The sequence below is a fragment of the Pan troglodytes genome, chromosome 20 (genome assembly GCF_028858775.2).
Source record: "Pan troglodytes isolate AG18354 chromosome 20, NHGRI_mPanTro3-v2.0_pri, whole genome shotgun sequence".
In the NCBI taxonomy this organism is placed as follows: domain Eukaryota; kingdom Metazoa; phylum Chordata; class Mammalia; order Primates; family Hominidae; genus Pan; species Pan troglodytes.
The window spans coordinates 9,281,942-9,305,227 of NC_072418.2; the positions used below are offsets into that span (position 1 = coordinate 9,281,942).

Sequence of the window (23,286 nt, forward strand, 5' to 3'; positions counted from 1 at the left end):
AAGTCAATGCGCAAATTTAGGCAGCTAGTGCGTGGCAGAGCTGGACCTCCCAGTTACCACCATCTGACTACAGAACCTGAGCTCTTGTGTACCATGCTAGGCTTGCCCCAATCCCTTACTATTTCTTTTGGTTTTAGAAAACTTATATAAGGCCGGGGGCAGTGGCTCACACCTGTAATCCTAGCACTTTGGGAGGCCGAGGCGGGTGGATCACGAGGTCAGGAGATCGAGACCATCCTGGCTAACACAGTGAAACCCCATCTCTACTAAAAATACAAAAAATTAGCTGGGTGTGGTGGTAGGCACCTGCAATCCCAGCTACTTGGAAGGCTGAGGCAGGAGAATGGCGTGAACCCGGGAGGCAGAGCTTGCAGTGAGCCGAGATCGTGCCACTGCACTCCAGCCTAAGTGACAGAGCGAGACTCCATCTCAAAAAAAACAAACAAACAAACAAACAAAAAAAAACTTAGAGAGAAAATCATGACTGTTGCCTTCCATCACTGTTGACTTTGACCCCATCTTTCCCTGATGCACCCCCTAGGAGATGAGAGTTCACTTCTAAGGCTCCAGCCGGGTTACTCATTTATTTGATGCTATGGTCCCCCTATCATTCATCATGGGCCTCAAAATCTTTCCTATGATGAATTGAACTTTCTGTTCTTTTCCTTTGCTCGCCATGATGGAGGTGTACCTTTTTTTGGACAGAAACCAAATTCAGGACTGACTTCTGGGTGACCTCATATGAACTCTCCCTTTCTCTTTGTAGACATTGAGAGCAAAGTTATCAACAAAGAATGCAGTGAAGAGAATGTGACCTTGAACTTGGTAGCCAAGGGGGATAAGATGAAGATCGGGTGTTCCACAATTGAGGAATCTGAATCCACAGGTACAGGTCCTCTCCTGAGAATGCAGGTTATGGTGTATTCCATCAATAAGTATTTATCGATCCCTTTCCAGGTGCCAAGACCAGTGCCAGATAGTTGAGAACCAATGAGGGCAGAAATGGTCCATGCTCTCAGAGAGTTTTCCATGTGCTAGGGAAGTCAAACATTAAATAACCTTATAATACTGGAGTACTGAGACCTTCACTGGCCTATATGATATGTACTGGTCACATTCTGCTGTTGAGTAGTTGAAATTTGTATAAGCCAGGTTGAGAGGTACTGTAAACCTAAAATAAACACTGTATTTCGAAGCTTTGTTGCACAAAAAGAAGGATTAAAACGTCTCACTCATCTTTTTTTATATTTAAAATAATTTAAAAATAAAAAATATTTAAAATTTTAAAATATGTAATATTTAAAATTTTAAAATATGCAATATTTAAAATATATCTTTAAATTTTAAAATATCACATTTATATGTTGAAATGATAATATTTGGCTTATATTGAGTTAATATATTATTAAAATTAATTTTATCTTTTTTTTACTTTTAAAAAATGTGTACTAGAAAATTTAAAATTACGTATGTGGTTCATACCATATTTCTGTTGGACAGTGCTAATCTGTGTCAGGGATGGCAAACTTTTTCTGTAGAGGGCTCGTTAGTAACTATTTTAAGCATTGCAATTAATACAGCCTCTATCACAATGATTTAACTACCATTATAGTGCAAAAGCATCCATAGACAATATGAATATGAATGTGCCTGGGCATGTTTCAATAAAACTTTATTTAAAAAAGTAGGTGACAACCAGATTGGCCCATAGGCCACAGTTTTCCAGCCCCTGATCTGATCTATGCATATGATTAATGCTGTGATTAATACTTTAATGTAAAAGCACAGTGTGCAATATGGAAGAGCTATTTAAGCGAAGTCCTGAGGAATAGATAGAGAAAGCAGGAGAGAGTGTGTTACAGGAAGTATAAGCTATGGCTCTGTGTTGAAAAAAAGCTTGGTATGGTCATGGAACTAAAAGTAGAGTGGGCTGGAGCATCAGGAATGTGGGGGAGAGAGGGAAAAGAATTGAGGGTCGCTGGGCGTGGTGGCTCACACCTGTAATCCCAACACTTTGGGAGGTCAAGGTGGGTGGATCACCTGAGGTTGGGAGTTCGAGACCAGCCTGACCAATATGGTGAAATCTCATCTCTACTAAAAATATAAAAAATGAGCCTGGTGTGGTGGCGGGTGCCTGTAATCCCAGCTACTCAGGAGGCTGAGGCAGGAGAATTGCTTGAACCCGGGAGGCGGAGGCTGCAGTGAGCTGAGATCACGCCACTGCACTCCAGCCTGGGTGACAGAATGAGACTCCATCTCAAAAAAAAAAAAAAAAAAAGAATTGAGGGTGTTGCATCCCAGTTTATTACATTTGGACTTTCTCTGTTGGGCACAGAAAGCCTTGGAAAGTTCTGTATACAGCAGGATGATCTGATTATGTCTTCCAGATAGATGTCTTTTTAGAAATAAATCCTCTGGCTGTGATATGGGCAATCCATTGGAGAGGTGAGGCTAGGGGAAGGCAAGGACATTTGTGAGGAAGCCAGTGGTCTGGGAGAGAGATGTGAGGCTTGGTCTAAGGCTATTTAGAAGGGAGAAGTGGGGAGAAGACAGGTTCAAGGCACATTAAGGAGGAGGAATCTGTTTTGCGGGGAGAAGAATTCAAGGATGACTCTCCAGGTTCCAGATCAGGTAATATCAGTTATTGAAGTAGGAGATGCAGATAAAAGAAGATGAGAGAGCCAGGCATGGTGGCTCACGCCTGTAATCCCAGCACTTTGGGAGGCCAAGGCGGACAGATCACCTGGGGTCCAGAGTTCAAGACCAGCCTGGCCAACATGGTGAAACCCCGTCTCCACTAAAAATACAAAAAATTAGCTGGGTGTGGTCTCAGGTGCCTGTAATCCCAGCTACTCGGGAGGCTGAGGCAGGAGAATCGCTTGAACCCGGAAGGCAGACGTTGCAGTGAGCTGAGAACCTGCCATTGCACTCCAGCCTGGGCAACAGAGCAAGACTCTGTCTCAAAAAAAAAAAAGAAGAAGATGGGAGAGGAATTGCTCAATTTATGATGTCTGGGGGGACATCCAAGGGGCAGATGAAGCCTGAGGGATGGTACTGTCTGGTTGGGACAGGAAGTGGCATAGGACGTATCCCTGGAGACCATCCATATTTGGGACACTCCCCAAAGAGACGAAACAGAATAACCATAGATGTGGGAGAACTTATTTCCCACTGAGTTGCATTGTCCCTTAAAAACACAAGTTCAAATTTATTTTTAAATGTAGCCAAGACTTCTCCAGGTAAGAGCACTGGGAGGTCTGTTTTGTTTTGTTTTCGTTTTTTGTCACCCAGACTGGAGTTCAGTGGCGGGATCTTGGCTCATTGCAACCTCCGCCTCCCGGGTTCAAGCGATTGTCGTACCTTGGCCTCCCGAGTAGCTGGGACTACAGGCACCTGCCACCACGCCTGGCTAGTTTTTTTGTTTTCAGTATAGACAGGATTTCACCATGTTGGCCAGGCTGGCCTCGAACTCCTGACCTCAAGTGATCTGCTTGCCTTGGCCTCCCAAAGTGCTGGGATTACAGGCGTGAGCCACTCTGCCCAGCTGTGGAAGTTTTTGTTTTGTTTTGTTTGGAAACGGAGTCTTGCTCTGTCACTAGGCTGGATAGCAGTGGTGCGATCTCGGCTCACTGCAATCTCCGCCTCCCGGGTTCAAGCGATTCCCCTGCCTCAGCCTCCCAAGTGGCTGGAGCTACAGGCGCGCATCACCACGCCCGGCTAATTTTTTGTATTTTAGTAAGACGGGGTTTCACCATGTTGGCCAGGATGGTCTCGATCTCCTGACCTCGTGATCCACCCGCCTTGGCCTCCCAAAGTGCTGGGATTATAGGCGTGAGCCACCATGCCCGGCCAGAGGTTTTTTTTTTTTAATGGTTCTAGAAGCCCGCTGGTTATTTTAATCTCAGAGCAGCACGGTGAGGTGCATGACTCTCTCTCTCTCTCTCCCCCTCCCTCCCTCTTTGTGTGTGTGTGTGTGTGTGTGTGTGTGTGTGTGTGTTGGGTCTTCTATAATAACAATTGAGCAAACGATTCCCTCCTTTTTTTCATTTGGGGAAACCTGCAGAGACCACTGGTGTGGCTTTTGTCTCCTTTGTGGGCATGGAATCGGTTTTAAGTGAGCGCTTCTTCCAAGACCACCAGGCTCCCTTGACCACCTCTGAGATCAAGCTGAAGATGAATTCTCGAGTCGTTGGGGGCATAATGACTGGAGAGAAGAAAGACGGCTTCTCAGATCCAGTCATCTACACTCTGGAGAACATTCAGGTTTGTGAAGAGGTCTCTACTGAGATTCCTGTCTACCTGTTGGGAACTCCTCGTCTCTCGATTGCCTTAACTCTCATTTTTAACGGGAAGCTATTGAGGCCGGTAAGCTTCCACAATTTCTAGCAATTCAAGCCAATTAAGAGAAGCTACCGCTAGAGGAATGAGGTCTCTCACTGTCACCAAACAGAACTAGGTCCATTTGCCCATGTGCAACAGAAAGCCAAACACTGAAGTACCGGGTTTTTGTAGAGAGAGAAGTTTATTGCAAGGCTGCCAAGCAAGGAGACAAGAGTCTGTCTCAAATCTGTCTTCCCACGCTGGGAGGCTGGGGCAGGTTTTATAGTCGGCGGGCAATGAACTGCGATCTGATTGCATCTTACAATGAAGTGATGCAGGGAGGTGTGATCTGATTGGATCCGGCCATGGGGCGTTGCCAGGTCTTGATCTGATTGGATCCTGGATCCTGCTATGTGGTGGTTGCTTCTTTTTTTTTTTTTTTTTTTAGGCAGAGTCTCACTCTGTCGCCCAGGCTGGAGTGCAGTGGCACAATTTCAACTCATTGCAAGCTCCACCTCCCAGGTTCACGCCAGTCTCCTGCCTCAGCCTCCCGAGTAGCTGGGATTACAGGCGCCCGCCACCACGACCGGCTAATTTTTTGTATTTTTAGTGCAGACGGGGTTTCACCATGTTAGCCAGGATGGTCTCGATCTCCTGACCTCGTGATCCGCCTGCTTCGGCCTCCCAAAGTGCTGGGATTACAGGCATGAACCACCATGCCCGCTTTTTTTTTGAGATGGAGTTTCACTCTTGTTGCCCAGGCTGGAGTTCAATGGTGCAATCTTGGCTCACTGCAACCCCCACCTCCTCGGTTGAAGCCATTCTCCCGAGTAGCTGGGATTACAGGTGCCCACCACATGCCCAGCTAACTTTTTTGTATTTAGTAGAGACGGAGTTTCACCGTGTTGCTCAGGTTGGTCTGGAACTCCTGACCTTAGGTGATCCACCCGCCTCAGCCTCCTAAAGTGCTGGGATTACAGGCATGAGCCACCGTGCCCACCCTTCTAGGATACATTCTTAAAGCATGTTGTTCTTAAACTGTTACTAAAAATATTTCTCTGCTTACTTGGTTTTTATGATTTTTTCTCCCACTGCACTATGATCTCCTTTTGGGGGAAGAACTGTTTACTCATGTCTCCCGTAAACAGCACAGATCAAGGCATGTAATAGGTGTTCAATAAAAACACGTTGAATGAGGCTGGGTGTGGTGGCTCTTGCCTGTAATCCCAACACTTTGGGAGGTCTATGCAGGAGGATCACTTGAGGTCAGGAGTTCGAGACCAGCCTGGCCAATATGGAGAAACCCCATCTTTACTAAAAATACAAAAATTAGCTGGATATGGTGACACACACCTGTAATCCCAGAACTTTGGGAGGCCCGAGGCGGTGAATCACTTGACATCAGGAGTTCAATACTGGTCTGGCCAACATGGTAAAACCCCGTCTCTACTAAAAGTACAAAAATTAGCTAGGCATGGTGGCGGGCACCTGTAATCCCAGCTACTTGGGAGGCTGAGGCAGAAGAATCGCTTGAACCCCGGAGGCAGAGGTTGCAGCGAGCTGAGACTGCACCACTGCACTCCAGCCTGGGCAACAGAGTGAAACTCTGTCACACACACACACACAAACCACACATTCAATGAATAAGTGAATAATGAGTGACTATGCAGAAGGCTTTATTATGGATTTGATGAAAGGAGGAGTTTTCTTCTAGCAACAGCAATGTGAGCTGCCCTATCAGATTGGCCCTCACTGCATAATGAAATACCAGCATTTTTCCCCATTCCCTCAGAACATACCCTGTGTATTCTTGTTCCCAGTGACTCTTGAGGATGGTCACATTTAATCCATTTGATGGGGATTCCCAGAAGACCTTTTTTTTTTGTTTTTTTGTTTTTTTTTTTTAGCCAAAGCAGAAGTTTGAGAGGCCCATCTGTGTTTCCTGGAGCACTGATGTGAAGGGTGGAAGATGGACATCCTTTGGCTGTGTGATCCTGGAAGCTTCTGAGACATATACCGTCTGCAGCTGTAATCAGATGGCAAATCTTGCCGTTATCATGGCGTCTGGGGAGCTCACGGTCAGTACTGATGATTTGTTCCCTGAGGCAGAGTATCTGCCTCCAAATCCAAAGGGAAAATATTGATTAAACATCTGTTGTGTGTCTCCCATGGGGTTGGGTGTTGTGGGATGGAGTCATGGGGACAGAAGGGGTAGGTGACATGCCTTTGCCCCTGCAGAATTTACAGTCTGGTTGGGAGGCCATGAAACTCAAATATACAATGAGAAATAATGACCCTAAGTAGGGCCAGGCACTGGAGCAATCACAGGTCTTACTTAATGAGCACATACAGTGTGCTGGGCTCTTTAAGTTAAGTGGTTTTAGACCCATTTCACAGAATGGGTAAAGTGGCCCGTCTAGTCCTGAAGCTAGAAATTGGAGCAGGTGGAATTCCAATCTGGGGAAGTCTCTTTCCACTAACACATGCAAATGGGTCAAGAAGAAATGCTGTAAGAATTCAGAGGTGTTGGCCGGGTGTGGTGGCTCATGCCTGTCATCCCAGCACTTTGGGAGGCTGAGGTGGGCGGATCATGAGGTCAAGAGATCGAGACCATCCTGGCCAACATGGTGAAACCCCCGTCTCTACTAAGAATATAAAAATTAGCTGGGCATGGTGGTGCATGCCTGTTGTCCCAGCTACTTGGGAGGCTGAGGCAGGAGAATCGCTTGAACCTGGGAGGCAGAGGTTGCAGTGAGCCGAGATCGCGCCACTGTACTCCAGCCTGGGTGACAGAGCCAGACTCTGTCTCAAAAAGAAAGAAAGAAAGTATCCTTTCCTATCATGGTAGATCCAAGGTTTAATTCCCTACCAGGGAGGCCATAAGTAAGTGCCATTTCGAGGACCCTGTGGCTTAGGATTTAAGACAACTGGATCCAGAACAAAACTGACTTAGTTTCAAGTCCTGTCTCTACCACTTTCTAGCTGTGTTTTCTTGGAAAAGTCACTTAACTTCTCTGCACTGAGCCCAGCTCTCTCATCTCAAAAATGAGAACAACAATAACAAAAAATTACTGATAACTAGTATTTATATAGTATGCTTCTGGCACAGTTGTACTTGAAATGTTTTCATTTAATCCTAAAACAACTCTATAAGGCAATTACCATTAATATTCTCTTTTCAACAGATGAGGAAACTGAGGGCACAGAGCAGTTAAGTGTCTTGTCCAAAATCACACAACTAGAAATTGGCCAGTTTTCTTTCTTTCTTTTTCTTTTTTCTAGACTGAGTTTCACTCTTGTTGCCCAGGCTGGAGTGCAGAGGTGTGATCTCAGCTCACTGCAACCTCTGCCTCCCAGGTTCAACCAATTCTCCTGCCTCAGCCTCCCGTGTAGCTGGGATTACAGGTGCCCACCACCATGCCTGGCTAATATTTTTTGTTTGTTTGTTTAGTAGAGATGGGGTTTCGCCATGTTGGCCAGGCTGGTTTCAGGCTTCTGAGCTCAGGTGATCCACCCGCCCCAGCCTCCCAAAGTGCTGGGATTACAGGCATGAGCCACTGCGCCCAGCCAATGGTCAGTTTTCTTAACCACTTTGTGACAATATCATAGAGAGGTGCTCATAAGATGGTGCCTGGCTTATCTTTAACCCACAGAAACCACTCAGAGACATTTAAAATTAATTTTAAAATTAATTATGAATAAATGGCATAGAAGAAGGACTTAGCTTGTCACGTTCCACTCCTGAAGTTGAAGCATTCCTGAATGTCTGCATTATCAGTTGGGATTCAGTACAGGAAGCAAAAACCACCCCAGGTATTTCAAGCAGAAAGGCATTTAACACAGGGAATTGGGTGCTCACAAAAATCTCTGGGAGGGGATGGAGGAGTTGAAGTCAGGGGGCTGTCACTTCAATTTTGGCTTCAAGGTCATCCCCCAATGCAGCTGTAACTCAGAGGTCAGAAATTGCTGCTGTCATTTTGCCACCCCACTCCACCATGAAATTGGGGACTGGACAGTTGAAATGTGGAATTAAGCTCACTACTGTCTGCCAAAAGCTGATATTTGCCTCCCTTCTGCATTCCAAAACCTTCACAGATGTATCTCACTGGAGAAGTTAAATTACATCCAGGACCTTAGTTCCAAAGGATTCTGGGAGATGTAGTTTGTGGACATCAAGCCCCAGTAATACATGGAGTAACGCATAGGACAGGACTGGGAATAGGTGCTGGTGGATGCCAGTGGATTGCAAAGGATAATGAAGGACAGTATCTAGTTCACTCTGAGTGTTAGAGGGAGAAAATTCCCCCAAGCTAATTTTGCCCGAGCCAGGGTTTTAGATAACTCTTCTTCCCGCCTGGGGGGATTTTGATCTCATTCTCAGGCCAACTCTGGAATTCCTTCCTGACAGATGGACTTTTCCTTGTACATCATTAGCCATGTGGGCATTATCATCTCCTTGGTGTGCCTCGTCTTGGCCATCGCCACCTTTCTGCTGTGTCGCTCCATCCGAAATCACAACACCTACCTCCACCTGCACCTCTGCGTGTGTCTCCTCTCGGCGAAGACTCTCTTCCTCGCTGGTATACACAAGACGGACAACAAGGTCTACATCGCTCGGGCTGTGTCCCCACCAAGCCCCATCTTCTCCCCACCTGCCTCAGCTCATTCCTAGCCAACTCCCTCTATCCCTGTTCCTAACTCAGGGCCTTTGCCTATGCTGTGCCCTCTGCCTATAACACTCACTTCCCAGCTTCTTACCTGCTTGACTCCTTGTGACAGCTCTCAGTTTAAAATTATGTCCCTGATCATGTTATGAATTGTAGTGGTTCCTCCTATTACTTGTTTTTGTTTGTTTGTTTGTTTGTTTTTGATACTGAGTTTCGCTCTTGTTGCCCAGGCTGGAGTGCAATGGCACGATCTTGGCTCACTGCAACCCCTGCCTCTTGGTTCAAGCAATTCTCCTCCCTCAGCCTCCTGAGAAGCTGGAAATACAGGCATGAGACACTATGCCCTGCTAATTTTTTTGTATTTTTAGTAGAGACGGGGTTTCACCATTTTGGCCAGGCTAGTCCTGAACTCCTGACCTCAGGTGATCCACCCGCCTTGGTCTCCCAAAGTGCTGGGATTATAGGCTTCAGCCACCACGCACGGCCCCTCCTGTTACTTTCTAAACCAGAGGTTCTCTCCCTGGGTGCTTTTTGTCCCCAGGGGAGACTTGGCAATGTCTGGAGACATTTTTGCTTGTCACAACTGGAGCAGCGTGCTACTGCTCTCTGGTGGGTAAAGGTTAGGGATGCTGCTGAGTATCTTGTCGTGCCCAAGACAGCCCTCCATGGCAGAGAATGACCCTGCAATAATGTTACAAATGTCGATAATGCTACAGTTTAGAATCTCTACTTCCCTTTATTTTTCTTTTCTTTTTTCTTTCTTTTTTTAAATTTTTTATTTTTTTTGTTTTTTTGAGACAGGGTCTTGCTATGTCACCCAGGCTAGAGTGCAGTGGCCGAATCACAGCTCCTTATAGCCTCCCAGGCTCAAGCGATCCTCCCACCTTTGCCTCCCAAGTACCTGGGACCACAGGCCTGTGCCACCATGTCTGGCTAATTTTTGTATTTTTGTATAGAGAGGGGTGTTTCATCATGTTGCCCAGTCTGGTCTCAAACTCCTGGGCTTGAGCGATCTGCCTGCCTCAGCCTTCCAAAGTGCTGGGATTACAAGCATGAGCCACCACGCCCAGCCAATAAAACTTTATTTACAAGGCAGGCAGCCAGCCTATGGGGTCTAGTTTGCTGAACCCGCCTATTTTCAACCATTCCCTAAAGTACGGTGATCGACAATCAGTTTTCCTAAAACTCTTCCTGTTTTAGAACTGAAAGTCATGCGTCTTGGGAAATCTCAGTTCCAGACAAACTAGGACCGTGGGTCTCCTTACCAAGAAGTGCTGCTCCCTGTGGTCAAGAACCACTGCACCTCTCTATAAATGTTTGTGAGATGAATGAGTGAGCTAGGTTTGGGGAATTTCCAGCCGAGGAGTCTCTCTCTTCCTTTCTTCTTTTCGATTTCTCTCTGGGGTGGAGGATTCTGACGCGCATGCTTCTCCCCTCCAGACGGGCTGCGCCATCATCGCGGGCTTCCTGCACTACCTTTTCCTTGCCTGCTTCTTCTGGATGCTGGTGGAGGCTGTGATACTGTTCTTGATGGTCAGAAACCTGAAGGTGGTGAATTACTTCAGCTCTCGCAACATCAAGATGCTGCACATCTGTGCCTTTGGTTATGGGCTGCCGATGCTGGTGGTGGTGATCTCTGCCAGTGTGCAGCCACAGGGCTATGGAATGCATAATCGGTGAGTGACATCCTCTCTCTTCCTGAAGACCCTGCTGCCAGGGCTTATGGTGATAATGACATGAGCAACAAGAAGAGTGACAACAGTAGCAGTAGTTGTGGCTACCATTTATCGAGCTCTTCTATTATGTACTGTTGGTTTCAGGACCACCATGTACAGCAGCATGGGTTGTGCACTGCACAAATCCAGGATCACTACTATTTGAGGTTTATGTTCCAGGAAGAGAACATCTGGTTTACCTAACTTGATTATTTTCCTTTTCTTGCGTGTATGACATGGGGGGTGGTGGGGGTGAAAGTGGGAAAGGAATACTTCTGCATGATGGTGTGTGCCTGTGATCCCAGCTACTCGGGAGGCCGAAGCAGAAGAATCACTTGAACCCGGGAGGCGGAGGTTGCAGTGAGATGAGATGGCATCATTGCACTCCAGCCTGGGGGACAAGAGCGAGACTTCATCTCAAAAAAAAGGGGGGGGGAATATTGGGGTGCTGTTATTGAACATGACGGAATGGTTGTTGTGTCGTAAAAGCAGGTAATGTACACTAGAGACATAATAAAAAGAGCCAATCCTTTCTTCCTCCCTCCCACTCTCCCTCCCTCCCTCCCTCCTCCCTTCTTCCTCCCTCCCCTCTTCCCTCCCTCCTTCCTTCCTCCCTCCCTCCCTTCCTTCCTTCCTTGCCTTCCTTCCCTTCCCTCCCTCCCTCTCTTCCTCCCTTCCTTCCCTTCCTTCCCTTCCTCCCTCCCTTCTTTCCTTCTTTCCTTCCTTCCTTCCTTTCTTCAAATAAGCAATTTTATGAAATATCTTGTCTATGCTAGGCTGTGCTCTGAGTGCTGAGTATTCAGAGATGAACAAACACCTAAGGCCCAAATTCTCATGAAACTCATAGTCTAGTAGTGGAAGACAGTTTGCAGTTACACAAGCAATTAAACAAGGTAACTTATGATAGTGATAGCTGCTGTTTTAAAAATGCAGTGAGCTCTGCTAGATGGATACCAGGAGCAGAGACAGGTTGCCCTATCTAAGGATAGTCAGGAGTGGCTTCTCAGAGGAGGTGACATTTGAGCTGAGATGTATTTATTTATTTATTTGTTATTTATTTATCTTGAGACAGAGTTTTGCTCTTGTCGCCCAGGCTGGAGTGCAGTGGCGTGATCTCAGCTCACTGCAACCTCCACCTCCCGGGTTCAAGCGATTCTCCTATCTCAGCCTCCCAAGTAGCTGGGATTACAGGCGTGAGCCCCCACGCCCGGCCTGAGCTGAGATTTGAATGATAAGGTGTACCAGTGGAGAGTTCTGCATAGAGGGAAACAGGATTACAAAGTTGTGAATTGGGAAATGAGCTCAACCTTGGGCACTAGGTAAGCATTTCAGGTACATTTGCCCAGGAAGAAGGTCTAAAAGAGGGAGCACGGTGATCTAAAGGGAACTGAACTGCAACCGGGACCATCCTGAGCATCGTCTGAGTCTCACCTCCCAGTGTTCTCCTCCACTAGGGCATTTGTTGGGACAGGGTTAACTGTAAGGTCAGGACTCTGAGACAAGCGCTGACTCCTCCTATTTCTCTCCATAGCTGCTGGCTGAATACAGAGACAGGGTTCATCTGGAGTTTCTTGGGGCCAGTTTGCACAGTTATAGTGGTAAGCAAATACTACAACAGCCTGGCGAAGTGTGTTCTGAAGGAGGAGCAAGGAGACCTGCGAGATCTGGAATTTCCAGGGACGTGTGCAGCTGAGAGGGTCACTTATTCCCATCAAAAGTTCTCCTTTCCAGGCCGGGCGTGGTGGCTCATGCCTGTAATCCCAGCACTTTGGGAGGCTGAGGCGGGTGGATCACCTGAGGTCAGGAGTTCGAGAACTGTCTGGCCAACTTGGCGAAACCCCATCTTTGCTAAAAATACAAAAAATTAGCTGGGTGTGGTGGCGAGCACTTGTAATCCCAGCTACTCAGGAGGCTGAGGCAGGAGAATCGCTTGAACCCAGGAGACACGGAGGTTGCAGTGAGCCAAATTCATGCCACTGTACTCCAGCCTGGGCGACAGAGTGAAACTCCGTCTCAAAAAAAAAAAAAAAAAAAGTTATCGGCCAGGTTGCGGTGGCTCATGCCTGTTATCCCAGCACTTTGAGAGGCCCAGGATCACTTGAGGTCAGGAGTTCAAGACCAGCCTGACCAACATGGAGAAACCCCATCTCTACTAAAAATACAAAATTAGCTGGGTGTGTTGGCACATGCCTGTAATCCCAGCTACTCAGGAGGCTGAGGCAGGAGAGGAGAATTGCTTGAACCAGGGAGGCAGAGGTTGCGGTGAGCCGAGATTGTGCCATTGCACTCCAGCCTAGGCAACAAGAGCAAAACTCCATCTCAAAAAAAAAAAAAAAGTTCTCCTTTCCAATCCTTCATTCTTGAGATTTCGAAGTTAGAGAGTAATTTCTTTGACTTGGGAATTTTGTTTTTCCTTCTGAAAGGCAAATACCCCTGGGAGGGACCATAATTGTATCCGTCTTGTGCACAGGTCCATGAGTCTCTCTGAAGCAGTGTCATTGTCTGGGGGTAATAATACCTGAGGTTTGTTGCCTCATGCTAAGGAAATCAAGGACACAGACACACACAAGGAGTGAGTTTAAGAGCAGAGGTTTAATAGGCAAAAGAAAGAGAAAGGAGACTAGCTCTCTGTGTCTTGCAAGAGAGAGGGCCTCCTGAGTGGGACTTCTGGCCCGCAGCAAAGTGCAACAGATTTTAGACTGGCTTGAGGGGGCGGTGTCTGATTTACATAGGGCCCAGAGATTGGTTGGACCCAGTGTGACATTTACGCAGAGCGCGAGGAAGCTGGCCACCCACCCTGATCTTTTATTATGCAAATGGGGTCTTTGCTTGGCTGGCACCACGTTGTCTTCTCCTTACTGTCTACATGGTTTACAAAGAAAAGGGAAGACGGAGCTTCCATTTTTTTTTTCTATTTTTTTAGATGGAGTCTCACTCTGTCACCCACACTGGAGTGCAGTGGTGCAATCTCGGCTCACTGCAACCTCTGCCTCCTGGGTTCAAGCAATTATTCTGCCTCAGCCTCCCGAATAGCTGGGATTACAGGCACGCACCACCACACCCGGCAATTTTGTATTTTTAATAGAGATGGGTTTTCACCACGTTGGCCAAGCTGGTCTCAAACTCCTGACCTCAGGTAGTTTGCCTGCCTCGGCCTCCACAAGTGCTGGGATTACAGGCATATGCCACTATGACCAGCTAATTTTTGTACTTTTAGTAGAGATGGGGTTTCACCACGTTGACCAGGCTCCTAACCTCAGTTAATCCACCTGCCTCAGCCTCCCAAAGTGCTGGGATTTCAAGCGTGAGTCTCTGAGCCCAGCCAGAGCTGCCACTTTGAACATGCCTATTCCCCAGGTAACCGCTTTCCTATTGGCACAACTGCCAGCATTCACCCATGCAAGCTTCTAGCTTGCCTTTCTATGTCTATAGCTCGAGTCTACCGGCTGCTCTCCTTTAGAAAAGAAAATGATTTGGGAGCTGCTTTTCATTAAAAGGAAAACCTTACCGAGGGCTTCCTTACCCTCACTATCTGCCTAAATAAATCTTTTTTAAATCCTATGTCATCTCCTAGGCACAGATGTTGAATGAAAGAAAAAGTAAAAAGAAATTAGGAGGAATTGTGGGGGAAGGAGTGAGATGACACAGGGAAATGGTGGATCGAGGCAAAGGGAGGCCAGGGAATGTTAAACACCCATCTCTTTGCCTCCCAACCTCCATCCAGACTTGACAGCCCTGCCAGATGATGATTCTTCTGACTCTCACTCATGGTGGCTCATTCCCTTATGTCTTTTGTCATATTTTTCGAGGATTAAATTTTTTTTTATTTTTAATTTTTGTGGGCACAAAGTAAGTGTATATATTTATGGGGTATATGAAATATTTTCATACAGGCACAGAATACATAATAATCACATCAGAGTCAACGCGGTATCCGTCCCCTCAAGCATTTGTCCTTTGTGTTACACACAATCCAATTATGTTCTTCTGGTTTTTGTTTTGTTTTGTTGTTTGGTTTATTTTTATTTTTATTTTGAGACCGAGTCTTGCTCTGTCACCCAGGCTGCAGTGCAATGGCATGATCTCAGCTCATTGCAGTCTCTGCCTCCTGGGTTCAAGCGATTCTCCTGCCTCGGCCTCCCGAGTAGCTGGGATTACAGGTGTGCGCCACCACGCCCGGCTAATTTTTTGTATTTTTAGTAGAGACGGGATTTCGCCATGTTTTCCAGGCTGGTCTCGAATTCATGACCTCAGGTGACCCACCCGCCTCGACCTCCCAAAGTGCTGGGATTACAGGCATGAGCCACTGTGTCCAGCCTCTCCTGGTTATTTTTAAATCTACAATGCAATTATTATTAACTATAGTCACCCTGTTTTGCTAACAAATACTAGATCTTATTCATTCTTTCTATTTTTTTGTACCCATTAACCATCCCCTCTTCCCTGTTCCCCACCCACCCCTTCACTATCCTTCCCAGCTTCTGGTAACTGCTGTTCTACTCTCTAGCTCCATGAGTTCACCTGTTTTAAATGTTTAGCTCCCACAAAGAACTGAGAACATGTGAAATGTGTCTTTCTGTGCCTGGCTTCATTTGTAATGTTTACTCGACTGATCTAAGTCTTGGGAATGCTTGAAATTATATTCCTCCACAGAGGTTTTGTGCTGATGTCTATCAGATTTTTTAAAATGGGGGGCATGTATTAATTTTCAGGGGTCACCGTAATAAGCTACTGCATGCTGGGTGGCTTAGAACAACAGAGACTTGTTGTTTCACAGTTCTGGAGGCTTGAAGCCTGAAATCAAGGTATTGGCAGGGCCACGCTCCCCATGAGAACACGAGGGAGGGTCTGTTCCAGACCCTTCTCCAACAAATTTTCCCATTTGTAAGATCACCGGCCAGGTGCAGTGGCTCATGCCTGTAATCCCAGCATTTTGGGAGGCCGAGGCAGGTGGATCAGCTGAAGTCAGGAGTTCGAGACCAGCCTGGCCAACATGGCAAAACCCTGTCTCTACTAAAAAATACAAAAAATGAGCCAGGCGTGGTGACAGGCACCAATAGTCCCAGCCTCGGGAGGCTGAGGCACAAGAATAACTTGACCCCGGGAGGGGGAGGTTGCAGTGAGCCGAGATAACATCACTGCACTCCAGCCTGGGTGACAGAGGGAGACTGTCTCAAAAAAAAAAAAAAAAAAAAAGGAACACTAGTCATATTTCAGTCAGATTAGGGTCTGCCCTAATGAGTTCATCTTAACTTGATTATTTCTGTAAAGATTCTATTTCCAAATAAGGTCTTGGGGCACCTGGCCCCAACAGACAGCCTCTTAAGCTCGTAAGAAAATAAAAACAAATCTTCAGAGGCCATAAATTAGACAGCAGTAATGAACCAGAATGCTGTAGCTGCCCTAAGGGTATTTCCTAAAATCAAGAATCTAAAACCTTGGAGATTGAATGGTCATTTGTGGAGTCGGAGGGGCAAGCCCTAGGGTCTGAAGAAGGTGTAGAGTCCACCAAATAAAATAAAGACCCCATTCTCATTGAAAGGGTGGACTAGAAAATAAAATTCTGGGCCGGGCGTGGTGGTTTATGCCTGTAATCCCAGCACTTTGGGAGGCTGAGGCAGGCGGATCACGAGGTCAGGAGATCGAGACCATCCTGGCTAACATGGTGAAACCCCGTCTCCACTAAAAATACAAAAAATCAGCCAGGCATGGTGGTGCACGCCTGTAGTCCCAGCTACTCAGGAGGCTGAGGCAGGAGAATGGCGTGAACCTGGGCGGTGGAGCTTGCAGTGAGCCGAGATGGCGCCACTGCACTCCAGCCTGGGTGACACAGCAAGACTTGGTCTCAAAAAATAAAATAAAAATAAATAAATAAATAAATTTAAAAGGCTATCTGTTGGGGTTCCTCCAGCATTTTTGGTGTTTTGTAGTGAGAGGGATTTTCAGAGTGAGATTCCTAAAACTCAAAGTTGATCCTGATGCTCTTCTGCGTGAAACTGTTCTATAGCTTCTCCATTGCACTCAGGGTGATGTCCACTCCCTAAGCCTGACACCTCAGATCCTTCACTGCCTGGCCCTACCCAACTTCCCTAGGGTCCCTTTCTGGCTTTTTCCTGCCTGCTCGGCCCTCTGGCTGTACCAGCCAACTTTCTACTTCCTTGAAATGCCAAGTTCTCCCCTCTAGACCTCTCTCATGGAGGTGGTGGTGATGATGAACAAACCATGTGTGTGAGATGCTTAGTACAATGCCAGGCATTGCCAAGAGTGCAGTAAATATTAGGTATGAACAATCATGGAAATAATAATTATGATGATGTTGGCCAGACATGGTGGCTCATGCCTGTAATCCCAGCACTTTGGGAGGCCAAGGCAGGCAGATCACTTCGGGTCAGGAGTCCGAGACCAGCCCGGCCAACATGGTGAAACTCCGTCTCTACTAAAAATACAAAATTTAGCCAGGTGTGGTGGCCCGCGCCTGTAATCCCAGCTACTCAGGAGGCTGAGGCAGGAGAATTGCTTGAACCTGGGAGACAGAGGTTACTGTGAGCCGAGGTTGCGCCATTGCACTCCAGCCTGGGAGACAAGAGCGAGACTCCGTCTCAATAATAATAGTAATGCAATGTTTATCTTACCCATTCCCAAATCTTCAAGGACATTGGGCTTTCTTGGAAGTTCTACTCATCTGGAAAAAATAATTACCCTGGGGCTGTGATTCTCCACTGGTGCAGTTTTCCCTCTAAGGGGAAGTTGGCAAAGTGTGAAGACTTTTTTTTTTTTTTTTTTTTTTTTTTGAGACAGAGTTTCTCTCTTGTTGCCCAGGCTGGAGTACAATGGCATGATCTCTGCTCATTGAAAGCTCTGCCTCCCAGGTTCAAGCGATTCTCCTGCCTCAGCCTCTGCAGTAGCTGGGATTACAGGCATGCACCACCACGGCCAGCTAATTTTGTATTTTTAGTGGAGATGGGGTTTCTCCATGTTGGTCAGGCTGGTCTCGAACTCCTGACCTCAGGTGATCCACCCACCTTGGCCTCCCAATGTGCTGGGATTACAGGCATGAGCCACCGCTCCCGACCAGAAGACATTTTTGGTTGTTACAACTAGAGAGGCGGGTTCTACTGCCATTTAGTGCGTAGAAGCCAGGGATGCTGGTTAACATCCTACCGTGCACAAGGCAGCCCCCTTCTCCCCGCTGCCCCCACACACCAAGAATGGTCTGACCCAAATGTCAGTATTGCCGTGGGTGAACAGACTCTGCCCCAGGTGTATGTATATCTTGCTCAGGGATGCTTTTGAGGGAGGGCTTTAGAAGATAATAAACTCAAGATAATAAACTCCACTTAAGTTCGCAGTCTATGTCCTAACATACTGGATGCACTTTGGGAAAATAAACAGAGACCGCCCCATCGAGAACAAGCAAAGGCTGTTTATTCCGAGATTTCTGTAGTCCAGTAGTACGAGAGTCAGCTACCATCATCACTCGCGTTGGCTCAGACTCAAAGGCAGGCAGAGAAGTGGGGAAGGTTTATAGAGGAAAAAAAGAGAAGGCTACAGGTAAGTCCTGCTTGGAGGCTGTTGCATGGATGGGCAAGCTGTAGGTGGCTAACTGGGAGCGGGGTATCCTGTGTGATTGGTTAGGCGTACCTGTTGGCTTCTACCTGTTGGTCCTAAGTTGGAAGTAGGGACAAAAATTAAGGAAGCTGTCAATTACTAACTAAGTCCTGCTGTCTTGGTTCAATTGCTGCAGGGGTCATTCTTTGGCTTTCTGGATTGGTTGCTATAAATCGTGGGTCAGAATTCTTCTGTTTTTTTTTTTTTTTTTTTTGAGACAGAGTCTTGCTCTGTTGCCAGGCTGGAGTGCAGTGGCACAATCTCAGCTCACTGCAACCTCTGCCTCCCAGGTTCAAGTGATTCTCATGCCTCAGCCTCCCAAGTAGCTGGGATTACAGGTGTGCACCACCACACCTGCCTAATTTAATTTTTGTATTTTTTTTTTTTTTTTGAGTTGGAGTCTTACTCTGTTGCCAGGCTGGAGTGCAGTAGCGCAATCTCAGCTGTCTGCAACCTCTGCCGCCCAGGTTCAAGTGATTCCCCTGCCTCAGCCTCCTGAGTAGCTGGGATTACAGGCATCCACCACCATGCATGGCTAATTTTTTTTTTTTTTTTTGTATTTTAGTATAGACAGGTTTCATCATGTTTGCCAGGCTGGTCTTGAATTCCTGACCTCAAGAGATCCGCCTGCCTCAGCCTCCCAAAGTGCTGGGATTACAGACGTGAGCCACCACGCCCAGCCCAGAGTTCTCTTTTTATAGGTGTTCTGGCCCTTGTCTATTTGTATATCCAGTCTCTCCATCCTTCTGCTTGACTTTGCAGATCAACTCCCTTCTCCTGACCTGGACCTTGTGGATCCTGAGGCAGAGGCTTTCCAGTGTTAATGCCGAAGTCTCAACGCTAAAAGACACCAGGTAAAGCCCTCTTTCACCTCCCCTCCTCTTTTAATTTCCTCTTTCTTCTTCCCAGAAAAGTTCTTTGAGCACTTTTTGTGTGCTGGGTCCTATGCCTGAGACAGAGGTGATGAGGTCTGTTTAGCATATCACACCATCTAGATCTGGAGGCTTAAAGTCCAGCTCAACTATTTACGAGCTGTGTGACCTTAGGCAAGTTACGTAACCTCTCAGAAGCCCATTTGCCTCACCTACAGAATGGGGATATTAACATTGCTTATTTTAGGTGCCTTACAAAGCATTTAGCACTGCTACTAGGAACAGTGAGTGTTTCATATATTACAACTATTAATAAACTGTCTAATTTTTCTCTGTGCATACTTATATGTGCACATTTACAAGAAACTGAATCATACTATTTGGTTTTTTATGGTTTTTTTTCTCTCGAGAATGTCTTGATGATTTCTGACTTAATTAGATATTATTCTACAATATGGTGTAAATTTGTAGCACATTGTATTTAAGTCATACCATATTCATGGACACTTAATTTGCTTCTGTGTGTTTTTGGTTTTGGTTTGTTCTCTGTATAAACAATACTGCCTTGAGCACCCTTGTAGGTAAATCCTTCCACACCGTGGTTATTTAATTACAACACTAAACATGAAACTACCCAAATCCAACTGCCTGAAGAGTAGGTTGGACTGTAATGCTTTTAGAATGTGCGTCGTAAATTGATTTTCAGAAAATTTGTTTCCGACGGTGAGAATACCTATTTACTTGCAACATTGTCAACACTGGAGTTTATTGTTTTTGATGTATTTTCTGCTGATTTAATGCGTGAAATATTCTATCTCATTACTTTTGTTATACATATTTTATATTAGGGATTTGGGACTTCTTAAATATTTTTACAGATCAATTGTGTTTCCTAACTTCCCCACTCAACTACTGTTCATTTTAAGAAACTTCAGCAACCATCATCTAGGTTTTATTGTCAGTAACCTAATAACATTCTTTGCTTCTTTTTTCTTTGGTATCCAATCCCTTATCCATTTTAAATATGTTTGAAAAGTTAGTACAAAAGTCAAAAAGGAGGCCTGGTGTGGTGGCTCATGCCTGCATTCCCAGCACTTTGGGAGGCTGAGGCAGGTGGATCACGAGGTCAGGAGATCAAGACCATCCTGGCTAACATGGTGAAACCCTGTCTCTACTAAAAATACAAAAAATTAGCCGGGCATGGTGGTGGGCGCCTGTAGTCCCAGCTACTTGGGAGGCTGAGGCAGGAGAATAACTCAAACCCAGGAGGCGGAGCTTGCAGTGAGCCAAGATCACGCCACTGCACTCCAGCCTGGGTGACAGAGTGACACTCCATCTCCAAAAAAAAAAAAAGACAAAAAGGTAAAACAAAGTTGATACATACACATACTCATAGCAGAAAATGTAAGCAATAAGTTTCACATCAGATGAAATTCACCATTTTAACCATTTTAAAGCGTGTAACTCGGTGGCTTTTCGTACATTCACAGTGTTGGGCAGTGACCGCCACTATCTAGTGGCAAATCCTTGTTTTTTTTTTTTTTTGAGACAGAGTCTCTCTCTCGCCCAGGCTAGAGGGCAGTGGCACGGTCTCGACTCACTGCAACCTCCGCCTCCCAGGTTCAAGCGATTCTCCTGCCTCAGCCTCCTGGGTAGCTGGGATTACAGGCATCTGCCACCATGCCTGGCTAATTTTTCTATTTTTAGTAGAGACGGGTTTTCACCATGTTAGCCAGGCTGAGCTCGAACTCCTGTCCTCAGGTGATCCACCAGCCTTGGCCTCCCAAAGTGCTGGGATTACAAGCACCCACCACCACACCCAGCTAATTTTTGTATTTTTAGTAGAGATGGGTTTTCACCATGTTGGCCAGGCTGGTCTCGAACTTCTGTCCTCAGGTGACCCGCCCACCTCGGCCTCCCAAAGTGCTGGGATTACAGGCTTGAGCCACCGCACCCAGCCTGATTACATTTAAATGTCTATAGGATTTGATTTTGCAACATCTAGGCTTGGAGACCCCACCCTACATTTGTCCACACCTAGGTGGCAAATTGGAGAGTGGCCACCTCAGACCATTCCTGGAAGTGTGGCCTGCAAGGACAATAGCCACCTCCCAGAGCCTTACATGCTGTACATCTTCTCCCCAGGTTACTGACCTTCAAGGCCTTTGCCCAGCTCTTCATCCTGGGCTGCTCCTGGGTGCTGGGCATTTTTCAGATTGGACCTGTGGCAGGTGTCATGGCTTACCTGTTCACCATTATCAACAGCCTGCAGGGGGCCTTCATCTTCCTCATCCACTGTCTGCTCAATGGCCAGGTGTGTAGCTGCTGCCCTCCCCATCCCCCTCCTCCCATCCCCCTCTCCCCCCTTCCCCACCGCATCCCTCCACCCAACATCCCTGTCACTGGACCATTTCCCTGCATCTGGATGATGTGTCTCCTTCTCCAGGTACGAGAAGAATACAAGAGGTGGATCACTGGGAAGACGAAGCCCAGCTCCCAGTCCCAGACCTCAAGGATCTTGCTGTCCTCCATGCCATCCGCTTCCAAGACGGTGAGAGACTGCATGCTCCCTGCGGGTGCTGGTCGAGGGAGGTGCCGGCCTCTTGGTGACACTCAGCTCTGCCACGTGTTGGGTACTGAATGGGAGCTGAGGGTGCCCACCCTAGTTAGCTCATGGATGAAGTGTGGAGTTGAAGACTGGGGATTTATACGTATATATTAGCAGACACACACACATTATCTATCTATCTCTCTATTTAAATAAAATTTCAAGAATAAGACATATATAATTTATAACAGATTTACATAGATACATTTGTATATGAATTATGTAACATATTAAAAATAATACATATTTATATGTTATGTTTATAAAATACATTTATATACACTTATTATATACATATAATGTATAATATTATATACATATAAATGTAAGATGTAAGTTTAAATATAGATACCGGCTGGGCGCGGTGGCTCACACCTGTAATCCCAACACTTTGGGAGGCCAAGGTGGGCAGATTACCTGAGGCCAGGAGTTCGAGACCAACCTGGCCAACATGGCAAAACCCCCGTCTCTATTAAAAATACAAAATTAGCCGGGCATGGTGGCAGGTGTCTGTAATCCCAGCTACTCATGAGGCTGAGGCAGGAGAATTGCTTGAACCCAAGAGGCGGAGGTTGCAGTGAGCAGAGATTGTGCCATTGCACTCCAGCCTGGGCAAAAAGAGCGAAACTCTGTCTCAAAAAAAAATTAATTAAATAAATATAGATATCTTCACATGTATATTTATATAGAGAAAATTTTTATGTATTATGGATAAGATTTATATATGTAGATTTTCAGGAATATTGAAATATTGGAATGAATATGCAAATGGAAGCAAAGCTGGTTTTCCCACTAGAATGTCTTATTTTTTTCAACAATGTATTCCACGCCCCTAAAATGCTGTCTAGCACACAGTAAGTTCTTAGTGAGTATTTTCTGAGTAAATAATAATTCAATAGCTTAGTTTCCTCACTGATAAAATGGGGATAATGGTAATCCTTACCTTGGAAGGTTATACTAGATATTAGATGAACTAGTATGCAATGGGGTTGGAAGAGTGCCTCGGACATAGCAGGATCTCAGTGTTAAGCCTTGCAGAAGTCCAGTGAGGTAGGTATCCTTGCTCTATTTTCTTTTTTCTTTCTTTCTTTTTTTCTTTTTTTTTTTTTGAGATGGAGTCTCGCTCTGTAACCCAGGCTGGAGGGCAGTGGTGTGATCTTGGCTTATTGCAACCTCTGCCTCCTGGGTTCAAGCGATTTTCCTGCCTCAGCCTCCCAAGTAGCTGGGATTACAGGCGCCCGCCAGCACACCCAGATAAATTTTGTATTTTTAGTAGAGACAGGGTTTCATGATGTTGGCCAGGTTGGTCTCGAACTCCTGACCTCAGGTGATCCACCTGCCTCAGCCTCCCAAAGTTCTGGGATTACAGGTGTGAGCCACCACGCCCGGCTGGTCTATTTTCATTATGAGGAAACCGAATGTCATAGAGGTTAAGTCCAGTGATTTCAGAATGAGCCACAGGAATCACCCCACTGGAAAAATTGCCCATATCATGG

At 46.2% G+C, this 23,286-nt stretch overlaps 1 protein-coding gene across 4 annotated transcripts in view; it reads left to right on the plus strand.

Moving 5' to 3' along the window:
• ADGRE1 (adhesion G protein-coupled receptor E1) overlaps positions 1-23,286 on the plus strand; it is a 55,102-nt gene that overhangs the window by 28,218 nt on the left and 3,598 nt on the right. For 2 of the 4 annotated variants that reach the window (XM_063800465.1, XM_016934843.3), the window contains 9 exons: positions 767-886; positions 4,064-4,263; positions 6,228-6,398; positions 8,729-8,923; positions 10,428-10,663; positions 12,234-12,300; positions 19,073-19,164; positions 21,328-21,496; positions 21,629-21,733. In XM_063800465.1, coding sequence (XP_063656535.1) covers positions 767-886; positions 4,064-4,263; positions 6,228-6,398; positions 8,729-8,923; positions 10,428-10,663; positions 12,234-12,300; positions 19,073-19,164; positions 21,328-21,496; positions 21,629-21,733 — 1,355 coding nt within the window. Of the gene's footprint in view, positions 1-766; positions 887-4,063; positions 4,264-6,227; positions 6,399-8,728; positions 8,924-10,427; positions 10,664-12,233; positions 12,301-19,072; positions 19,173-21,327; positions 21,497-21,628; positions 21,734-23,286 lie in introns of those variants that run through there. The other 2 variants (XR_010153519.1, XM_063800466.1) reach the window with 2 other exon arrangements.